At 40.9% G+C, this 20,529-nt stretch overlaps 2 protein-coding genes across 4 annotated transcripts in view; one reads left to right on the top strand and one right to left on the bottom strand.

Moving 5' to 3' along the window:
- LOC136854512 (uncharacterized) overlaps positions 1 to 15,200 on the bottom strand; it is a 24,918-nt gene extending 9,718 nt beyond the window's left edge. The window contains exons 1-6 of one of the 2 annotated variants that reach the window (XM_067130850.1): positions 15,182 to 15,200; positions 13,404 to 13,490; positions 1,981 to 2,109; positions 1,162 to 1,238; positions 508 to 629; positions 67 to 136 (exon numbers count right to left, since the gene is read on the bottom strand). In XM_067130850.1, coding sequence (XP_066986951.1) covers positions 67 to 136; positions 508 to 629; positions 1,162 to 1,238; positions 1,981 to 2,109; positions 13,404 to 13,490; positions 15,182 to 15,185 — 489 coding nt within the window. In that variant the 5' untranslated portion in view covers positions 15,186 to 15,200. Of the gene's footprint in view, positions 1 to 66; positions 137 to 507; positions 630 to 1,161; positions 1,239 to 1,980; positions 2,110 to 13,403; positions 13,491 to 14,233; positions 14,770 to 15,181 lie in introns of those variants that run through there. The other variant, XM_067130849.1, reaches the window with a different exon arrangement.
- The window catches only part of LOC136854513 (uncharacterized), a 24,388-nt gene extending 3,859 nt beyond the window's left edge, over positions 1 to 20,529 (top strand). Inside the window, exons 1-4 of one of the 2 annotated variants that reach the window (XM_067130852.1) lie at positions 15,849 to 15,979; positions 16,588 to 16,698; positions 18,650 to 19,096; positions 19,291 to 20,529. In XM_067130852.1, the coding sequence (XP_066986953.1) occupies positions 16,599 to 16,698; positions 18,650 to 19,096; positions 19,291 to 19,640 (897 nt within the window). In that variant the 5' untranslated portion in view covers positions 15,849 to 15,979; positions 16,588 to 16,598 and the 3' untranslated portion in view covers positions 19,641 to 20,529. Of the gene's footprint in view, positions 1 to 15,848; positions 15,980 to 16,587; positions 16,699 to 18,649; positions 19,097 to 19,290 lie in introns of those variants that run through there. The other variant, XM_067130851.1, reaches the window with a different exon arrangement.

Here is a 20,529-nt window from a genome sequence, read left to right as displayed (position 1 = left end):
CTCTCTCTCTCTCTCTCTCTCTCTCTCTCTCTCTCTCTCTCTCTCTCTCTCTCTCTCTCTGCTTACCTCATAAGCCGTCAGATTCCAAGACTCCACCCGCTCGTCCGGCTTGATACTCAGATGCACACTGGTGTCTCTGTGAAGAAGGAAAAAACCCATTAAAGAAAGGAAGTTGACATCGAAAATGTAACAGAAATTATTCACCACAGCTACACCAATTACTTTACCTTTCCACTCTCTCTCTCTAACAATTGTTGCATAGTGTAACTGCGAGGTTTTCTTCCTGGGACACCTTTCAGACCTTCTTACTGCCAATTCCCCTTTCAGCGTTGAATGACTTCATAGGTCCCAGCGCTTGGTCTTTGAGGCTAATTTCAAACCGTTTGTCCAGTTGCAAAGTGATTTTGAAACCCCTCGAGAGTCAGTCTCAGTCTAATCGTTATTTGAGACACTGGAAATTTAAATAGCCTTTCCCCTCTCAAACGTGAACTGAAAGCCCATAGTTACCTCAACACTAAGGTTGCTCTCGGTTCAAGAAAAATCCCAGGAAGTGTGAAACATTCTGAGATGATTTTGCCATTCATTTGAACCTGATACGACCCTTCCATGTTGATTTTGCATACGTCTTCCTGTGATATGAAAAGTAAATGGGTTAAGTCACGGAATACAACACAGGTGAAGAAGCATTCTTAATGTCACTTGTTTTTCCTGAGCTAGTCGTACATCTAGATGCTACACGCTACTTTTTGGACAATTTTTTCCCCCCATCGTGAAATTAATTGTTACGGAGAAGCATTACCACATCAGCGTGAACTTTAGTTTAATCGTTTTCTTAAAACTGTTCCGGGTATTATAAAGAACATGACTGCTACTACTTGTTTCTACCTGGGGAGTTTAATATCGATTTCATCTCGGTCTCAGGTGTGGTATGCTGACAGAACAAGTAAGTATACTTCCTCTCGCATACTTTAACAATCAAATAACAAGGTCGTTTAACACAGAAAGTATTAAACGTAACAAATTCGTTTAGCGTACTTCTAATGCCCACTTGGGATTACGGTATCTTTGCAATATCAGCCGACAGGAAGACCTCCAGACAATTAGCGCGTTCAAATGTATCGCGCTTATAATCAAAGTTAATAAGTAGAGAGCACCATCTACCTTGTTTCCACTGCATGTTTGCGTAACTGGGCCCTCTTCTGACTGGTTGCAGCTTTTCATGACGAATCTCCACTGAACTGGAAAGGAGTGATTATGATGAGAGAGCGTCTTCTTACCTCTTGATCGTGTACCATTTCAAACAGTCACGATAAATGATTGGTTCATTTTGGAGGTGGCGGGGTAAAGGTCAAGTGAAAGAGCATGTACGGTGAAATTCAATCCTGGAATATGGGAGCCAAATTTGCATATAGGCGCATGCGTGCAAACCGATATATATATATATATATATATATATATATATATATATATATATATATATATATATATATATGTGTGTGTGTGTGTGTGTGTGTGTGTGTGTGTGTGTGTGCCTCAATTCTATATTCGATTCTATTCTGTTTCCAGAACTACTTAATTTGGGAGATTATAAAGTAGAGTTATTCATCATGCTTTGAGAGTATCCGATGAATAATCAATAAGAAAAAAAGGAAGGAAAGAGATAATGAAGTGAAATAAGGAAGACAGGAGAGAGAACACGAATAATAAATGCATATAAAAGTGAAAGGGGGCAGAAGCCCACAAAAACGTCTTTTAAAAATGTGTAGGTCTTTTTTATATATCCTCCGAACACGGGAGATGCGTCCGTTACCCGTGTATTTTAGGTGTGGGGAGACATAATGAGATTATTTTCAAGTACATAGGAAATTCTGTGGTTAGTTTTGAAGATATGGCGTCCCGCTTTTTTCGGGGAAAGGTCCTGTGGTACCCGGTTACATCTCGGGGGGAAAATGCGCCCGGTTAGCTTCTAGAGATACGTACCTTTCCCATGACAAGTGTCTTGGTCCATATTGTAGATGGGTTTGAACTTAAACGTCGACTGATGCCGCCTCTCCTCCAGGATTTCAATTCTCTCTATTTGGCATGTGGCTGTCTGTGGTGGAGACTCGGCTGAGAAAGAGAAGTAGAAAATGTTATGATTATGGAAATAGGCTATTCATTTGTGATTCGAATTTCTAAGAGAATTTTCAGGACATACGGATAAGCACACAAGATACAGCGATCGTCCCTTTCGTACGTTTTACTGTGTACCTCCGTTCATATTCTCTTTCTTCCGTCTTACTTTCCACCCTCTCCTAACAATTGATTCATAGTGCAACTGTGAGGTTTTCCTCCTGTTGCACCATTAAAACCTTCTTACTCTCAACTTCCGATTTAGCGCTGAATGACACCACAGATCCCGGCCTTTGGCCTACATTCTACACTCTGTCCTAGTCTATAACTGCATGGTCATTGGCGCCGAAGATGTAGCGATCAGTTCGTGAAACGGAACAGTGTCATTATTCAGACAACCGTTGAAAAAAAAGGTTTAAAAAGCTCTACAGTGATAAGGCTGTGACACCCTCGCTCGTAAAATGACGGCATTATCAACAGCCCAAGCCAGTGCCATGTATACCTTCGAACACTGAACAGAAATGTCGTTTTCTCTTGAAGAGTGAGAACATTTTTAATTTATAGTCTTGTCGATCCGAGTCAGACAAAAGACATTAATTCAAGACGTAAAAGCAATCCCTTGTAGTCAACCACTGAAGACACTAGTTTAAAAAATAAACAAATGACGCTCAACTGAATACCAAAGGCAACATTTTAGGTAACCGAACACCAACCAGATTTCGGTGGGAGTAAGCATTCGTCACTTTCGAGCGCTGAAAATATCTGTTTACATTATTAAACTTCAACAAAAAATTCTGGGGTAAGGAATTAGTACCACGTATGATGAAAACATTAGGACCACTTGCGTCTACAGTGGTCGTGCTCTTCTACGAAACACTTGCAGTGTCTTCCTCGATTCCCGCTGCGGATAGAAGCCGCTGCGTAAAAAGCTCCGGTTGCAGCAGACGAATTCCCAGCGCATTCGTTTCAAGTACCGCGCTGAGTAACTTATTTGGTGGCTTATTGCTTGCACAAATCGTACTCGACCTCAAACTCTTTGGAATTCCCGGGAAGTTAAACTACTTCGTTCAAGAAACACGGACTCGTATCATTTCCTCACAGAAGCACCCCACAAAAAACATACTGCGTTTGGTTCTTCAGTTAACGAAGCAATAAAGTAATCATACGTAAGAGGCCGCGCTTGACCATAGCATTGCAAAGTTTCTCTCTCTCTCTCTCTCTCTCTCTCTCTCTCTCTCTCTCTCTCTCTCTCTCTCTCTCTCTCTCTCTCTATGACAACGTAGTTTACACCAACTCTGGCTTTCAAGGACGTATAACACATGTTCTTAATCATTATTTATGGCCTGCTCACTAGCGGATCGTTGGGGGGGGGTGCCTGGGCACGTGTCCTCCCCCCATGAAAAATAATGATAAAATAATAATGTTGAAGGTTTAGATAATAATAACATAAATATAAAAATGGGGAAAAAATGAAAAATCTATTAAAGAAATTATATATATATATATATGTATCGAGAGAATAGAGAAAAACGTATTTTTTCGAAGTGGAAATATCCTATTTCCATTTGGATCAGTTTGAAAGGACCATAAACTGATAAATCTCCCAGCCTGTCACAGCAAGTCGCCAACCATGTCTTCAAGAACACACCAGCACTAACGAGGCGCTAAGAGAAATTGCATCTGGCCGTGCCTTCGAAATCCACGAGGGTCCTGCGAAGGAAACGCCTTTTGGCAAAGTGTGGGAAAACACCCTCACCCCCCTTGACTTCGAAGGAGAGCCCAAGGAAATAAGCCACGCCCACAGGTCAAGCCTAGATGTTTTGGCCAATCAAATGCCATCGGTGCCAGAGACCTAGGGACGTCCTACAAGGAGCAAATACCCAATAATCAACAGGAACTCCTTAAAACACACCTCCAAGAGTTGGAATGAAGCAAGTGGAGGAGGTGCCTCAGGAAAGCAGTACCTGCCCAGAATATGACGTCATGGTTGACACAAGGGAAATGGGAGATATAAGAGCAGGCAGACAGGAAAAAGAAGAGAGTCGAAAGGGGGAATCAGTGGAGGATCAGAGTAGAGTCTGAGAGAGTCGAATGGGGGGAAAGAGCAGAGTCTAAGCAGAGTGGGAACATAGAGAGAGAGAACTATTCCGAAGCGTGGGGAACCAGAAACAAACCGAAGGACAGAAGGAGAAGTGTGTTAGTGAAGGAAAGACTCTGAACAAAAGTCCCCGTAATCTAATTCGTTAAGTCTCTCGAAACCATTATTTTAAAGTCTCGAAGCATTAAGAAACAGTTAAGAAACTGTAAGTGGAACTGTGAGACAAGAAGTGCAAATAAAGAAGAAACGGGAACAATTAATCATTTTCCCTTTAACCTCAGTAATTTATAATTTAATAACTGTCTTTAAAGATCCACTTGTTCCTGCTACAAGTAACTTCCACACCGCCACCCCGGTTGCGCTACCTTAGAGTTGGGCCCTTTGAAGGAAAGGAACAGGGTCCGACAGTATATATATATATATATATATATATATATATATATATATATATATATATATATATATATATATATATATATATATATACTGTATATATATATATATATATATATATATATATATATATATATATATATATATATATATATATATAGCCTATATATGTTTGCAAGCGACAGTATTTTATGTCTTTGTGGGGGCGTTATTTTACACTAGTGTGTGTATGTGTGTGTGACAGGATTTTAAAAAATATTCTTCTGACTTTCTTTTCGGTGTTGATGACCTTTGTTGTTGTGACACCAGATATTTCATTTTTAAATCGACACCGTATGCGCTTAAATGTGTCCCATAAAAATCGGCAACAAACACAAGTAAAAGATGCGCCGAAGTTTCTTCGGCGCAACCTAGTTTTCTGTACAGCATATAATGCTGTATGAAGCTTTCAGCCACGGTCCATAAAACTCTTAGCCGCGGGCCATGAAACTCAGCCACAGTCCGGTGGTGGCCTCAGCCGTGGCCCAAGAAACTCTTAGCCGCAGCCCATGAACTCAGCCACGGCCTGGTGGTGGCCTGTGTTGTTGGGGTACCTATAACGGTGCCGGAAGGAAGATTAGGGCTAAATTTAACGTTAAACAAAATCAAAACTACCGAGGCTAGAGGGCTTCAATTTGATATGTCTGATGATTGGAGTGGATGACCAACATACCATTTTTAGCTCTCTAGCCTCAGTAGTTTTTAAGATCTGAGGGCGGACACACAAATAGCCACCTCAACAGTTTTCTTTTACAGAAAACTAAAAATAACAAAAACTGTCACGTTGGGAATTGTCTGAGTAATGTCGTGGCTTTCAACTCTCACCTCTCGACAATTCTAACGAGTATTATAGACTGACTTTCCTTGACTAATAGTGCAGCAGATTGCTGTAAAAATCGTTCAGATAGTGAAACAAGCATGAAATTTGGCACAAACATTCCTAAGACTACGCTCTCTTAGAAAAGGGCGCTGGCCACCTGAAAATCCAAGATGGCGGCTATTTTTCAAAATGGCCGCCATCTATGTTGAGATTCACTGGTTTGGGAGCATCTATTGGATGGAATATGCCAGTTTTTTTTTTTAAACCTCGACTTTTAGGTTATAAAATGTTCCATACCACACATTTTATTGAAAACCCTTACTAAATGAATTGTAACCAAGATGGCGTACAGAATGGTTGCCATAAAAGTTTTTTTTCTATCCACAGCGCTAGCAGACATAGAGACCAACTGTTTTTATTTAATGGTATATTCATGTGATCAGACAGTTTAACTAATATGCTATTTTCAACTGAAATAGTAATGGTATGGTCACATACAACATTGTGTCTAAGACTGTAACCATAAAAAGAAAAGAAGAGAAATACGGACTAAACGCAACCAATCTATGTATAGGTCTCTCAACCTACACCTTTGAAAAATTCGAGGATAAGAAGGTAGGCATAGCATGACACGTTGGATGCTCAAGCTAGATTATCTACTGAAGAGAGGGCAATATTTATCTAGACTTCACATTTGCAAGTGCACAGAGCTGTGCAGGGAAGACCCAGCTTGTAGCACTTGCACCTTTCCCGACAGCCTGCTTTGCATCCACATTTGGTAAGCTGTTGGCAACTCTTGGCTAAGGGCCATGAAGAAGAGTACCAAGAGATGTCATTGCTGCCATCTCAATGTGCAGACCACCAAACATTACCAGATACTTGTCTTGCCATACTGATCAGGCCACTGCCACTGCACCTGCTTTGCTACGGCATAGATTGGCTGATCAGCTGTGATTATGGGTATCTGGCCAGGGTTCAGAAAATCAGTGACATCCTGCACTTTCTGCATCACGTGTTTGATCGTAGCAACAGAATGAGCCTGATCACGCAGGAGAGGAAGCAATGAAGTTATGGTTACTTCAAATTCTGGGCTTCTCTTCATTGAAGCGTGATGAGCTGACCACGTCAGATTCACTGCATCATCTATTTCCTGGGTGACTATGACCTTGTCTAGCCACTGATACTCCAGTGCAAGCTGTGGCCCCAAGATATCTGTGGGTGGCTTTGGTATTGCAGTGTTTGGTGGCACAGGGTTCTTTGTTTGAAAGGAAGCTGGTGAGATGTTTGTGAATGTGTCCGGCAATTCAGGCACCGACCTCACTTTCTCAGGTGCAAACTTTAGTTGCTGTCTTTCCTGTCCAGTGTTCTCCTTGGTGGGGTGCTGAAATATGGAGATGCTAGTTCCATGGAAGGAGGTAGTGGCAGTAGTTGCAGATGGGTTGTGGTCGATGTTGTCCATCACTGCAGTGGTGAACAACCCTTTTCGCAGTACTGGGGGACAGACCACACCCTCCTCCACATATTTGCTAACTGTGGCATCTCCTAACTGTGCAGAGACCTCCAGTACTCTGTCATAAGAGATACTGAGGCCATACTGATGTAGCATTTCAACCAGGTTTCTCTTCCTGGTTTTGGCATAGACTGAGAGTCCCATGTAGACTGGGAATGGTGTTTCTCTGTCTTTGGAGTGTCTATGAGTTGTTGCTCCCTCTTTGTATCGGGAGTAGCAGTTGAACTGCATGAGCTGTGCAATGGCCTGGTCTGACTTTGATGCTCCAAATCGTAACTGTGACTTGATGTCAGCCCCATGCTCAACCATCCCTACAAACTGGAGCAGGAGAGGAGGCACAGAATTTCGTACACAAGCCTCAGAAAATGTGCCATCAAACCGTGACTGATGATCAAGTATAGACTTTCTGAGAATATTTGCTGCTTTAGCAATGATAACTGCCTCTGAAAGATCAGATGATTGAGCAAGTGCTTTTCCCACATCCTTTTGAAATGCAAGTAATACATCTCTGCCAGATTTATGAGCCTCAAGTTCTGGAATTTCTGCCAGAAGTTTGTCTTTGAGTCTCGTGGAATTTACACTTGGTGACTCTACACCTAATTGTTCCAGACGTTGTTGGTAGAGGTGGCAAATATCTGCCAGCCGAAATGTGACTGGATCATCTGAACAAAGGTTGTTTTCAACAATGTATGTCATCAGTTCTGACAGAACTAGTGGATACACATCTGATTCTGACTCAGTGCTACCTTGGTCTTTCTCAAGGCCTCAGGTAGGACCTTTTTCTGTTGTAGAGGGCACAAAGACAGGCATGGTGATACTTAAACTCCTGTGCAATGACATCCCCACCAGTCAACTTAGCAAGGAGCTTGCCATCACTAAGTATCTCTGCACATTCACGCAATTTCAAGTCAAGGCCCTTAGTACTAGCCTGTCTGAGATCAGATGCAGGTGCCACTTTCTCAGAAAATGCAAACTTCATTGTCATGACTGGTTCGGCGCAGTTTTGCACGACTAGTCTCAGTGTTGCTGGTCTGGTCATTGGATTGTCGCTTTCTTGCACGGTCCAGTTTAGTGTTGTTAAACAACAAGCGACAGTTCACATGGTATTTTGCTGCATTTTTCCTGAGAGTGGCCTCTATGCCATCACCTTCATCCAGCCTTGCTGGATCCATTATCAGTGGCATTTCATTAATTTCACTGAACATGGGAATGTTCCTTGCCAGCATTGTGTACCCATCATGGTCTAGGACATGATGACTTGGAGGTGATGTCAAGTGCTCACCTCTTTTGTCCTTCTGACAAAGACAACACAAACTCCAGTTTGTTTTTCTACTGCTCAATATTGGATTGGCATCACATTCTGCCATGATTTCACTTTTGATTAAGGCCGAGGGGTTATCCTTTTACCACCTTAAACAAAGCACACATTCCTGTATGGGATTCAACTAGGTTCGGTCTCCTACACCTAGCCCGATCATTCATCCAGTGCCATTTAAGTCCCGTGTGATCTGTACACCATCCGGTAAGTACATGAACCATCATGTACAGCCCCCATACCCTTTGGCTCGGCTCTCCAGCGCTGGCACATCCTGTCTATTCAGGTGCGGCTATCTAACTATAGCTGGTCTGGGGCTGTTAGAAAGCATTTGGGACACTAAACTAAACTATACTACAACTACTAGTCTAAGACTACAGGATTAGTAAAGCTGGATTAGCTGGCACTGAACCCCATGCTGAGTTACACAGCAGTGATGTCACCAGTGTGCCCTGGTTGTGTGCAGACATACACTCTTTTACATTTATTAATTTTCCTTCAAAATTGATGAGTTATTCGAAAGAGATGGCCTCATTAGGATCTAAAACCACAGAAACCAAGATCCATGCTTAAAACGATAATTGTTGAACGGGCATTATTTCTCATTATAATTATTGTTTCTACCTTTTCTTGGCAGCCATATAGCCCCCATATTTAAAGGTAAACTGTACTGGGAAGCTACAGAAACATAATATTCACAAGAAATAGTATGGAAGAGCTTTACCATATTGCTAGAAGCAAATACATGCCATTCTAGTGAAAAATTAGCCAAAATCTGTCGATACTGGCCGCCATCTTGGAATTTGGCCGCCATATTAAATTTTTTGCGTGGCCAGCGCCCTTTTCTGATAGAGGGAACTTTAAAGAGCACTTGTGCAAAATTTCATGCTTGTTTCACTATCTGAACGATTCTTATGAAATATGCAATTATCTGCTGCACTATAAGGCAAGTAGGTAACATATGCTTCAGTGATGTCCTACTTAAAATAAGACTGCCAGTATACCGCACCCAACACTAAGATGAAGATTTTTTTATATATATAATGTCATCTTGTTGTCATTTAATTGTTTGATTTTACATTATCATTGATTAAACCTGAGTGTTAAACACTGTATTAGTCTGTTCTGAGCAGCCTTATGTTATTGGCCAGCTGCTTGAATCATCCAATATATTTGGATGTACTTGAGGCGCCAGGATTCTTCTGCCACGTATTTCCAGCACCTCCCTGCTTAGTTTAAAAAAAAAAAAGCCGAGGGGGCCTCTCTGAGCCACAGTATGGTGATATTGAAATTATATTTTTGATCGCGGCTTAGGGACCTTGAACGGATCTCTGGGTCGTCCATGCCTTACAGAGGTCATCTGTGCTGGCTGGCGGAGCACGCCATATTCATTCCCCATTGCTGGGAGCAGTGGTTTGACATTGCCCTGTGTTAATCCCCGGACGCGGAGATTTTATTTTTTGAAGAGATCACGGCCAATTATTGAGAAATGGAGAAAAACCACCTTAGGACTTATTAGCTTGTATTGGTCAGGTTATTCCTCCTTTCTGATTGCCTCCTCTTTTGTGGATAATTGTGTTGCTGGCTATCTTTAGTAGTATGAGTGTGTTGATTATTGTTATTAATTAATTAAGGGTATTAGTCATTCATTTCTTTGGTGTATTTGTGAGATTCGGGTGTAACCCCTGTCTGGTTATTTATGTATTAAATTAAGTTTTTTTCTTGGTGTTTTGTTTACCACCATGATTTGATTTTTGCACATTTTTTTTTTAGTACTATTCCACCTATCGTGATTTGAACACTATTAGCACATTTTGAGATTGAGTATTGAGTGGTGGCAAAACCAGCCATTATAATAAATAATCAAATAAAAAATACTGAAGGAGGGCTGATCTTTTAAGAGAATCCTTGACTCAACACAAATAAGAATGAGAATGCAATTCCCAGAATCACAATAAAAAAGATTCCGTGCTCAGCACAAATAAGCAACAGATCCCGGACTCGACACTCATTTAATGCAGGTTCTTGAATTAACACAAATGAGAATACAGTTCTCGGACTAAACTCTAATATGAATGCAGATCCTGGACTCAACATGAATGAGAATGCAAAGTGGACTTAACACGAATAAGAATGCAGTTCCCAGACTCATCATGAATAAGAATGCAGTTCCCGGACTCAACATGAGTAAGAATGCAGTTTCCGGACTCAACATGAATAAGAATGCAGAGTGGACTTAACACGAATAAGAATGCAATTCCCGGACTCAACATGAATAAGAATGCAGATACGAACTCAACATGATTAAGAATGTAGATCCCGAGCTCAACATAAATAAGAATGCAGATCCCAGACTCAAAAAAAGTAAGAATGCAGATCCCAGACTCAAAAAAGTAAGAATGCAGATCCCAGACTAAAGTAAGAATGCAGATCCCAGACTCAGCATGAATAAGAATGCAGATCCCAGACTCAACGTAAATAAGAATGCGGATCCCAGACTCAGACAAGTAAAAATGCAGACCCCAGACTCAAACAAGAAAGAATGCAGAATGAATAAGAATTCAGATCCCGGACTCAACACAAATAAGAACCAGATCCTGGACTCAACAAAAATATGCATCAGATCCTTAACTCAACACAAGAATCAGATCCTGGACTCCATATGAATAATGCAGATCCCAGACTCAACATGAATAAGACTCAGATCTCGGACTCAACAAAAAGGAGAATCAGGTCCTGGACTCAATATGAATAAGAATACAGATTCCAGACTCAACACAAATAAAAATACAGTTCCCGGATTCAAATGAATAAAAATGCAGATCCAAGACTCAGACTAATAAGAATGCAGTTCCTGGATTCCACACAAATAAGAATGCAGATTTGGGGCTCATCACCAATAAGAATGCAGTTCTCAGACAACACGAATAAGAATCAGGTTCCAGAGACAAATAAGAATGCAGATTCTGGACTCAACACGAATAAGAATGCATTTCCTGGACTCAACGCGTATAAGAATGCAGTTCCCGGACTCATGTAAGAATTCAAGTTCCAGACTCAACATAAATAAGAACGCAGTTCAGACTCAACACGAATAAGAATGCAGATTTAGAACTAAACACAAAATAAGAATGCGGATCCCAAACTCAAACGAGAGAGAATGCATTATCTGAACTGAACACGAATAAGAATGCAGTTCCCGGACTCAACACGATTTAGAATGCAGATTCTGGGCTCAACATGAATAAGAATGCAGATTCTTGGCTCAACACGAATAAGAATGCAGATTCTGGGCTCAACACGAATAAGAATGCAGATTCTGGGCTCAACACGAATAACAATGCAGATTCTGGGCTCAACACGAATAACGATGCAGATTCTGGGCTCAACACGGATAAGAATGCAAATTCTGGGCTCAACACATGCAAGAATGCATTTCCCAGACTCAACACGAGTTAGAATGCAGATTCTGGGTTCAACATGAATAAGAATGCAGTTCCCTCACTCAGAACGAATAAGAATGCAGTTCCTAGACTCAAAATGAATAAGAATGCAGTTCCCGGACTCAAAACGAATAAGAATACAGTTCCCGGACTCAAGACGAATAAGAATGCAGTTCCTAGACTCAAAACGAATAAGAAAGCAGTTCCTAGACTCAAAATGAATAAGAATGCAGTTCCTAGACTCAAAACGAATAAGAATGCAGTTCCTAGACTCAAAACGAATAAGAATGCAGTTCCTAGACTCAAAATGAATAAGAATGCAGTTCCTAGACTCAAAACGAATAAGAATGCAGTTCCTAGACTCAAAACGAATAAGAAAGCAGTTCCTAGACTCAAAATGAATAAGAATGCAGTTCCTAGACTCAAAACGAATAAGAATGCAGTTCCTAGACTCAAAATGAATAAGAATGCAGTTCCCGGACTCAAAACGAATAAGAATACAGTTCCCGAACTCAAAACGAATAAGAATGCAGTTCCCAGGTTCAACATGTATAAGAATGCATTTCCCAGACTCAGCACGAGTAAGAATGCAGATTCCAGGCTAAACATGAATAAGAATGCAGTTTCCGGGCTCAAAACGAGTAAGAATGCAGTTCCCGGACTCAAAACGAATAAGAATGCAGTTCCCAGACTCAAAACGAATAAGAATGCAGTTCCCGGACTCAACACGAATAAGAATGCAGTTCCCGGACTCAAAACGAATAAGAATGCAGTTCCCAGACTCAAAACGAATAAGAATGCAGTTCCCAGACTCAAAACAAATAAGAATGCAGATCCCGGACTCAAAACGAATAAGAATGCAGTTCCTGGTCTCAGCACGAATAAGAATGCATTTCCCAGGCTCAACACGAGTTAGAATGCAGATTCTGGGTTCAACATGAATAAGAATGCGGTTCCTGGACTCAAGACGAATAAGAATGCAGTTCCTAGACTCAAAACGAATAAGAATGCAGTTCCTAGACTCAAAACGAATAAGAATGCAGTTCCTAGACTCAAAATGAATAAGAATGCAGTCCCCGGACTCAAAACGAATAAGAATGCAGTTCCCGGACTCAAAACGAATAAGAATGCAGTTCCCGGACTCAAAACGAATAAGAATGCAGTTCCCGGACTCAAAACGAATAAGAATGCAGTTCCCGGACTCAAAACGAATAAGAATGCAGTTCCCGGGCTCAACACGTATAAGAATGCATTTCCCAGGCTCAACACGTATAAGAATGCATTTCCCAGGCTCAACACGAGTTAGAATGCAGGACTCAAAACGAATAAGAATGTAGTTTCCGGGCTCAACACGTATATGAATGCATTTCCCAGACTCAACACAAGTTAGAATGCAGATTCTGGGCTCACCATGAATAAGAATGCGGTTTCCAGACTCAAAACGAATAAGAATGCAGATCTCAGACTCAACACGAGTAAGAATGCAGATTCTGAGCTCAACATGAATAAGAATGCGGTTTCCAGACTCAAAACGAATAAGAATGCAGATCTCAGACTCAGCACGAAAAGAATGGAAATCCCAGACTTAGCGCGAATAAGAATTGAGACCTCAGATTCAAGAATAGGAATGCACCTAAAAAAAACTTGTTCATTGCTTTAACATTTCTACTCACTCGCAATAGCTGGAGACGCAGTCAACATCAGAGAAAGCGTGATGATGATTCCACATCCTGTCAACATCACTTCGGGGGCGACGTTTCCTGCAGAAAAGAAGAGATAGTAATGAAGATAATGGTGTATGCTTGCGAGTCACAACCCTCAACCACTCTGAAACGGATATGTCTACCAACGCTAGAGGAGTTAAATGCTGGCAAGATCTGCAAATGAAAATCTACAGGCAGAGAAAGAAAGAGGTTTGCGTGGCACGTTAAACTTGAAGTCTTCCATCGAGATAACATTTTTTTCCTAAATTGGTTAACGAAAGCAAACTGCCATAGCCTGCGAACTTGAGGAAATTCAGTAGCTGCATTTGGGTCTATTTTGTAATAATTTGGCTACGGTCTGCAGCGAAACAAAATTCCTTTGTCAGAACTGTACGTTTTTTGGAAGGTATTTCAAAATGTGCTCTGACCTTTTTACCTTTAATGAAGACTGAAAGTTAATCGCAAAACAGTAGTTAACGGCAGATTATATCTTAGAAGACGGTACAGAAATTCAACCAGCAGACCAAAGAGAAACTAAGTCTTCATCGGCTCTCCTGACCTGTCAATGCCAATAATGGTGAGGGAGACCCAATAGCCTAACCACCAGCGCTCCACAAGAAAATGGAGGTCAGTATGGACCTGAAAATGTCTTGAGTTGAGGCTAATCTACGCTGTAAAAACAATGTTATTTCAGTCATTTAGAAGACACAGGGGAAACAGGGTCAGTTGCGCATTTTTCTAACAACGATTTTCACAGTCACGAAGCAAAAACGAGAACAATATAAAAGAAAATTACTTACGGAAACGCCGATGTATCCCGCAGCTCATTCGTATTCAGCCACGACAGAAGAAGCACCAGAGGAATAACGCGATACACCCAGGCGCAGGAGGTCAATTTCACACTATGCTGCTCAGCTCATAGTCTTAGCGATCAAGCGCATAACTAAAATAAGCTTGAGCCCAGTTGCCAACTACGCCTTTATAGAAGTCTTTTTGTGCACTTATGACAGCGCATGACATGCGTCATGATAACAAACTCTAAGTTGCGATAGTGTTAAGGAAGCAAACAAAATGTATGACCATATATTTGTATGTAACAATAAACATGGCAAATATATATGTGTGTGTGTACACAGTCATTTATATACCTCTTCCCTTTTAGCTATCTTCACCTTACAAGCATTCAAGCATTCCTGCATCGCACAACTGAACAACAGCATTGCTTTGCAGCGCTATGAGCAATCCACCAATTAATCTCGAACGTTCGAAGAGTATTCCCGTAGGAGTGACATAGGATTTCAAGAGACTTTAGCAGCCTCCTGTCTACATTCCACTTAATTTCCTCTCTCCTGATCTCATACGTTTGGCACTTAACATAGAACAGTGCAACTGAGGGTTGCGGCTGTTACTATGAGCCCTCAGATGACGATGTACGTCAAAGGAGGAAAAAAAATGTTAAGTAGTTTATTGACGATGTCCTTCCAAGCAAATTGCCCGAGCGACCACAAGTCGACTGAATTCGTGCGTGAGATGATTTTCTTGTTATGGAAGTTGTCATATTTCATTTGTATATAAATTAGACCTTGCGCGACATCTAGCATCTTATCGTACTTCAAGTCTACGTCATGCATTATAATGAGTTCGACCAAAATATGAGAGTCAGCATGTACATGATTGAGTCACACGCTTCACTTCTTCTCTTGTTGGTAATTGTTTCGTATTCAATGTTATATTGCCTATAAACTTACTCATTTTCACGACTCTCTCCCACCGTCTAACGCTGGACGGCTACACGGAGATCCGGGGACTTCGGTCACTGTTGCGCTCATCTTTCAACTGACGAGCAGTGGCGTTCCTGAGGGGGGGCGGGGGCGCTGTTTGAAATCGCCCCCAGGGCCCCAAAGTGAGGGGGGCCCCCCAAAATACGAAATTTAAGAAATAAAATTTCTGAAATTTGCATTTACAAGTGCCTTTAAAATGATCCTACAATTGCTCATATTCTAAAAATTTTCCCGCTAGGGGGGAGCTTACAGCGCCTCCCCCCCCCCGCCCCCCCGAACCCTTCAGCTGCTTTGGCTCGCTTCTCTCGCCTCCCACCCCATAAAAGGGACCCCAAGTGGGACTGTGCCCCCCGGGCCCCAAAATGTCTAGGAACGGCCCTGCTGACGAGTCAGGAATATAATTTAACTTTCAAATGACTTTACTGGCATCTTCAACTTCATTCACTGTTTTCATTTTGTCTTTTGTTCTCAGCTGGAAGACTAGAGGACCCGATGCGGTAGCTATCTCAATTAAAACTTTCGTCGATGGCGCGGTCCTTTGTGCCAGGCGATAAGACTGTTGTTCAGTCGATAATGAACGGAACAAACAGGAACTGTCGCTTCCTGTCACAGACAAACAGACGAAATCCTGAAAGACTTGATTTCTCGTATTTCTGACTGGCAGTGGTCGCAACAGCCGTTAGACTACATCAGTTCTGCTTTTCATCTGCAGAATTCTTGCCTCTACGCATTTCATTTCTCGGCGTCTGGACGTCTTTTTGAAAGGTTCGTGCTCACTTCTTGTTGCGCATGATCACTCGGTCTGCGTGCGCAGTCCCTTGAATTGTTCATGCTAATTCTTAGTTTAGATAATTAAGCAATTTATTTGTTTGGGTGCGACGCCACTGGCCGTGAAGACAGCGTGGGTAACTCGTTGAGTCAAATAGGAGAATTTTCAGAATGCACCCGTTACTTTGAAGTTTGAGAGATGACATCATGTTTTTTACTTCGGAATTTGATGTGGATGTTATATCGTTCGTATTCCGTAAATACTGTCCGCCATTTTAATACTTGGAAAGCACTTTCCAGTGGATATAATCGGAACGTTGCTCAGGTTTTTTTCCACATTTTTTCGTCAAGGGAAGGAGACGAACCCGGTACGATCCTAGAAAGTATGCCAAATAATTATAACAAATGCTATTGTTGTGATTATCATTATTATTATTATTATTAGCAGTAAAAGAAGCCATATCTTTTGATACTGTGAAGATATAATATAATATAATATATATATATATATATATATATATATATATATATATATATATATATATATATATATATATATATGTTATATCTCACATTTCTTACTTGATCTCTCTTCTTTCATTTAGGCAATCATACGATGAACGGGTTCATCCGACGCCAGTGGCCCAGCGCAAGGCTGATGGTGGTTGGCTGTTTAATAGTAATTCTCCCACCATCGTTTTTATGTTCTGGATTAAGTAAGTCTCACTTCTCACTGCTCAGTCACACGTACCTTTGAATCCTCAAAACCGTAAGACAGCAGTTTTCTACACCTTTCTACTTCAAGTTTCTTCTTTTACGTATCCCGAACACGTCACTGACCCAGCGATTCGTCAGGGGAATCAGGTCCTCTTTTGCACCCCTAATGAAAGCCCTGCACAAGGGACATACAGCAGTAGGATAAAGGATTAGTGGCACTTTGAGGAAATACAATCCTTTTGCTTTTAGCTCCCCGTAATACCGTTGGTCTTTCGATCACTTACATTCGCTTCAAAGAGAAAGCACCCAACGATACTGACGCATGTATGGTAGCTTGTGAAGAATGCTGTCAGTCACATGTGGGTTTCACTGGGAAAAACCTCTTGAAGAGAAAAATAGAACACCAAGGTCTGTTGTCCAGAAGATGAGCCATATTCATATGAAACAAGTCCACAGGGGCCATTAACTTGAAATTCAAGCTTCCAAAGATCAAAAGTCAGATCTGAGCCACAAATCAAGAAAGCAAACCGCACGAAGCTTTCACAAGGGTCTTGGAAACTAAACTAGATCCTCTTTTTAAAAGGATGATCACAATTTATCCTTGTGGCTGAGATGGACCATGTTCATTAGTTTTTTTTTTTTTTTTTTCAGTAAAGACACTACCCGAAATATGAGGCTCCCCTGGTACCCCTTTGTTTAATTATTAAAACTGTCTTCTCTTTGTTTCTTTTACTGTACCTCCGTTCATATTATTTTTCTTCCATATGACTTTCCACCTTCTCGAACAATTGTTTCATAGTGCCACTGGGAGGTTTTCCTCCTGTTACACCTTTCAGACCTTCTCGCTGTCAATTTCCCTTTCAGCGCTGAATGACCTTACAGGTACCAGTGCTTGGCCCTTGGCCTAAATTCTATATTCTGTTCTATTCTATCTTCTTCTTGTGACTTTTTATGCTTTTGACAAGAATTTATGTATACATACGCCTATATCTGGGACAGATAAATGCTCACGACTGTAGAACTTCCATATCCTGCCATACCTGACAGGGATGAGGTCTAGGAAAGTGGACTAGTGAACATCTTTTTTTCCAAAGACTCATAAATTAGTACCAGAACTCAGGCTGTACTGGTAGAATCAGGATGCATCGAGGCATTACGTTAAATTTTAATTCCTGCCTCACAGATGTACCTGGGTTGTTCAGACGTTTCCAGGAGTTCATTTTGCATCTGACCTCACATGTCGCTAGGTTGACATTTCAAATATACATTCCCTTCTCTTTGCACAAGGAAATGGTCTGCTACAAATCATGAAACGCCAATTTTTTCAAAATAATTGTAGACTAACTGTTTTGCTATCAACCCCATACTATGAAGAATGAATACAAAACGTGATGATGTTTACAGTCAATGCGATCACTCACATAACGAGAAAGGTCACAGAATTAAAAGTCACAGAAAAAACAAAACACAAATTAATCCTTTTGCATTCAACTCAGTGCTTAGCTATAAAGTATACAAACTTCATCTCAGATGTAGAGTTCTCTCTCTCTCTCTCTCTCTCTCTCTCTCTCTCTCTCTCTCTCTCTCTCTCTCTCTCTCTCTCTCTCTCTCTCTCTCTCCAACTAATTTATGCTTTTATATCTGACGATGTGGTCTGGTCTGCACCCCTTCACAGATGACAGTTCTTACATTTGCTGCTTCGTTTTACATCACAAATTCTCATAAGAGCCCTTATTTTCAAAATTAACTTCCATTACAATTGCTACTTGGTAAATGGTACATTTCCATACCATTTACCAAGTCGACAATTTGTAGCGGAAATTAATTTTGACAATAAGGGCTTTTAAGAGAATCTGTGAGGTAAATTAAAGCAGCATATATATGTAAGAATTGGCATGGAAATACAGATTCAGTGCATTGACTTGATTACCTTTCAATCATTTCTTTCAGAGTGCGGGGAGGTAAGAAGCCTTGGAAAGAATGGCATTGCCATAGGTCTGTTCTCTCGGGAACCGATGACAGTGGTGACAGCCGGGGCACACCATAGAATGAAGTTCGATCTTGAACTTAAAGATATGGCTAACGTGACTGAGAAGATCAAAATAAAAGCCCAGTTCGTCATGTACCAGCACCAGATGAGTGTTAGTCTGTGGGGCTCATCAGTAACCACCCTTTCTGATAATTCGTCGAAATGCGTCTGCTTAAAACCTGCCGAAGACAGACGATTCGTGATTGTTATGAAGCAGAAGCAGGATAATGATACTTCAGAAGATATTATCATCAGGTCAAACGACGAAATAACTCTTAAGAGTGAGACAGATATGAAAGAAAAGATTTATTTCTTCAACTTAATTAACTTAGACGAAGTCAAACTAAATGTCAGCTTTTGTGGGAAAGGTTCGTTACAGTCCAACAGATTTAAGTTGCAACAGTTTCGTGAAATTCCATAGCATTTAATGCCATCTTTCCCTTTGTGGTATTAGGAGTTGCAAAAGTACTAGCGTCAGTAATCTCTATAATACTGTAATATGATTAGGTTATTAGGAATTGCACAAATTTTCCAGTAATCAGTTTTGTTTCCTACATTTCAGAGACGAATCAAGAATCATCACGCTCGCCATCTGAGGTGCTTCCAGATTCAAGTAATTGCTCCTTGAATGAGATGTATTCCCTGATGCAAAGAGAAGGCACATCAGCAAACAGTGTTTTCTGCAAAAGTTATAAAATTATTTACGTAAACTTTGGATTAGGGTTGACGCTGTTGGTCGCACTCATTTGTGCCCTGTGTAAGTACAAACGAAACTTCAGGAGGGAAAGACAAGATGGCGTCTCACCACCACCGCCTGACCCCAGATTCAAGGCCAGCAGAGAATCTGTGCGATCTCATATTTATGAGGACCCTTACCAGTTTCTCAACACAGTCACGAGTAACATTGTCTGAATAGTTTCATGGCGTGTGTGTGTGTGTGTGTGTAATTTGGCCTCATCAACAGAACCAGATAGCTGTTATTGTCTCTCATACAAACCAACTAACATGACACTGAAACCTTGAGTACTGTGCCTGTGCAAAAACTACTAAAACTCATGCTGTAGAGTTTGATCATTAAAATTCTCTCTCTCTCTCTCTCTCTCTCTCTCTCTCTCTCTCTCTCTCTCTCTCTCTCTCTCTCTCTCTCTCTCTCTCTCTCCTAGCCTTCCTCAAAATCATTTACTATTGCATTAACAAATAACATCTTGACAGTCTCTACAACTCGTGAAGAGTGAGAGAGAGTAGGTTTTATCAGAATCAAAAGGTTGTCTCCATGACATCAGTGAGCGAGGGAGTTTCCATGTTAGGAAACTGTTTCCTAATACGGAGACACTGAAGGCACCCCATAAGGGAGTACAGCAGAGAAAGGTTTCAGCTGCCCCAACCTGATAACTAAACTTGTGATAAGGAACATCGTTTCCCGTAGAGAATCCAAGTGCTGTAGGATCACTGTAGTTTACACATTCAAATTCAGGAGATACGTTTAAGCCTATCAATATAAGCTAAGTTGGGCTTAAAATGGCTACAGGCCACTAGGACTATCTCCAGACCCAGAAGTTTCGTGGAGAATTATCTTGATATGTGGGATTGTATGTTAGGCTTCATTTTTTCTGATTTGTGAAATTTATAAGATAATTTTTTAATGTTCAGTTTCTCTTTTTTTAACATCGATTTTATTTTAGTGTGCGCCTGTATATTGGAGTATAGTTCCATTATAGATCTAGTGTAGGCCTGATAATTGTTGTATACTAATGGCTGAAACAGCTGTTGGCTTAAGAATAAATAAATAAATGGAGCGCCA

Source organism: Macrobrachium rosenbergii, chromosome 29 (assembly GCF_040412425.1).
Source record: "Macrobrachium rosenbergii isolate ZJJX-2024 chromosome 29, ASM4041242v1, whole genome shotgun sequence".
In the NCBI taxonomy this organism is placed as follows: Eukaryota; Metazoa; Arthropoda; class Malacostraca; order Decapoda; family Palaemonidae; genus Macrobrachium; species Macrobrachium rosenbergii.
The sequence above is the reverse complement of the archived record's forward strand: the minus strand, read 5'-3'. Positions and strand labels throughout refer to the sequence as shown.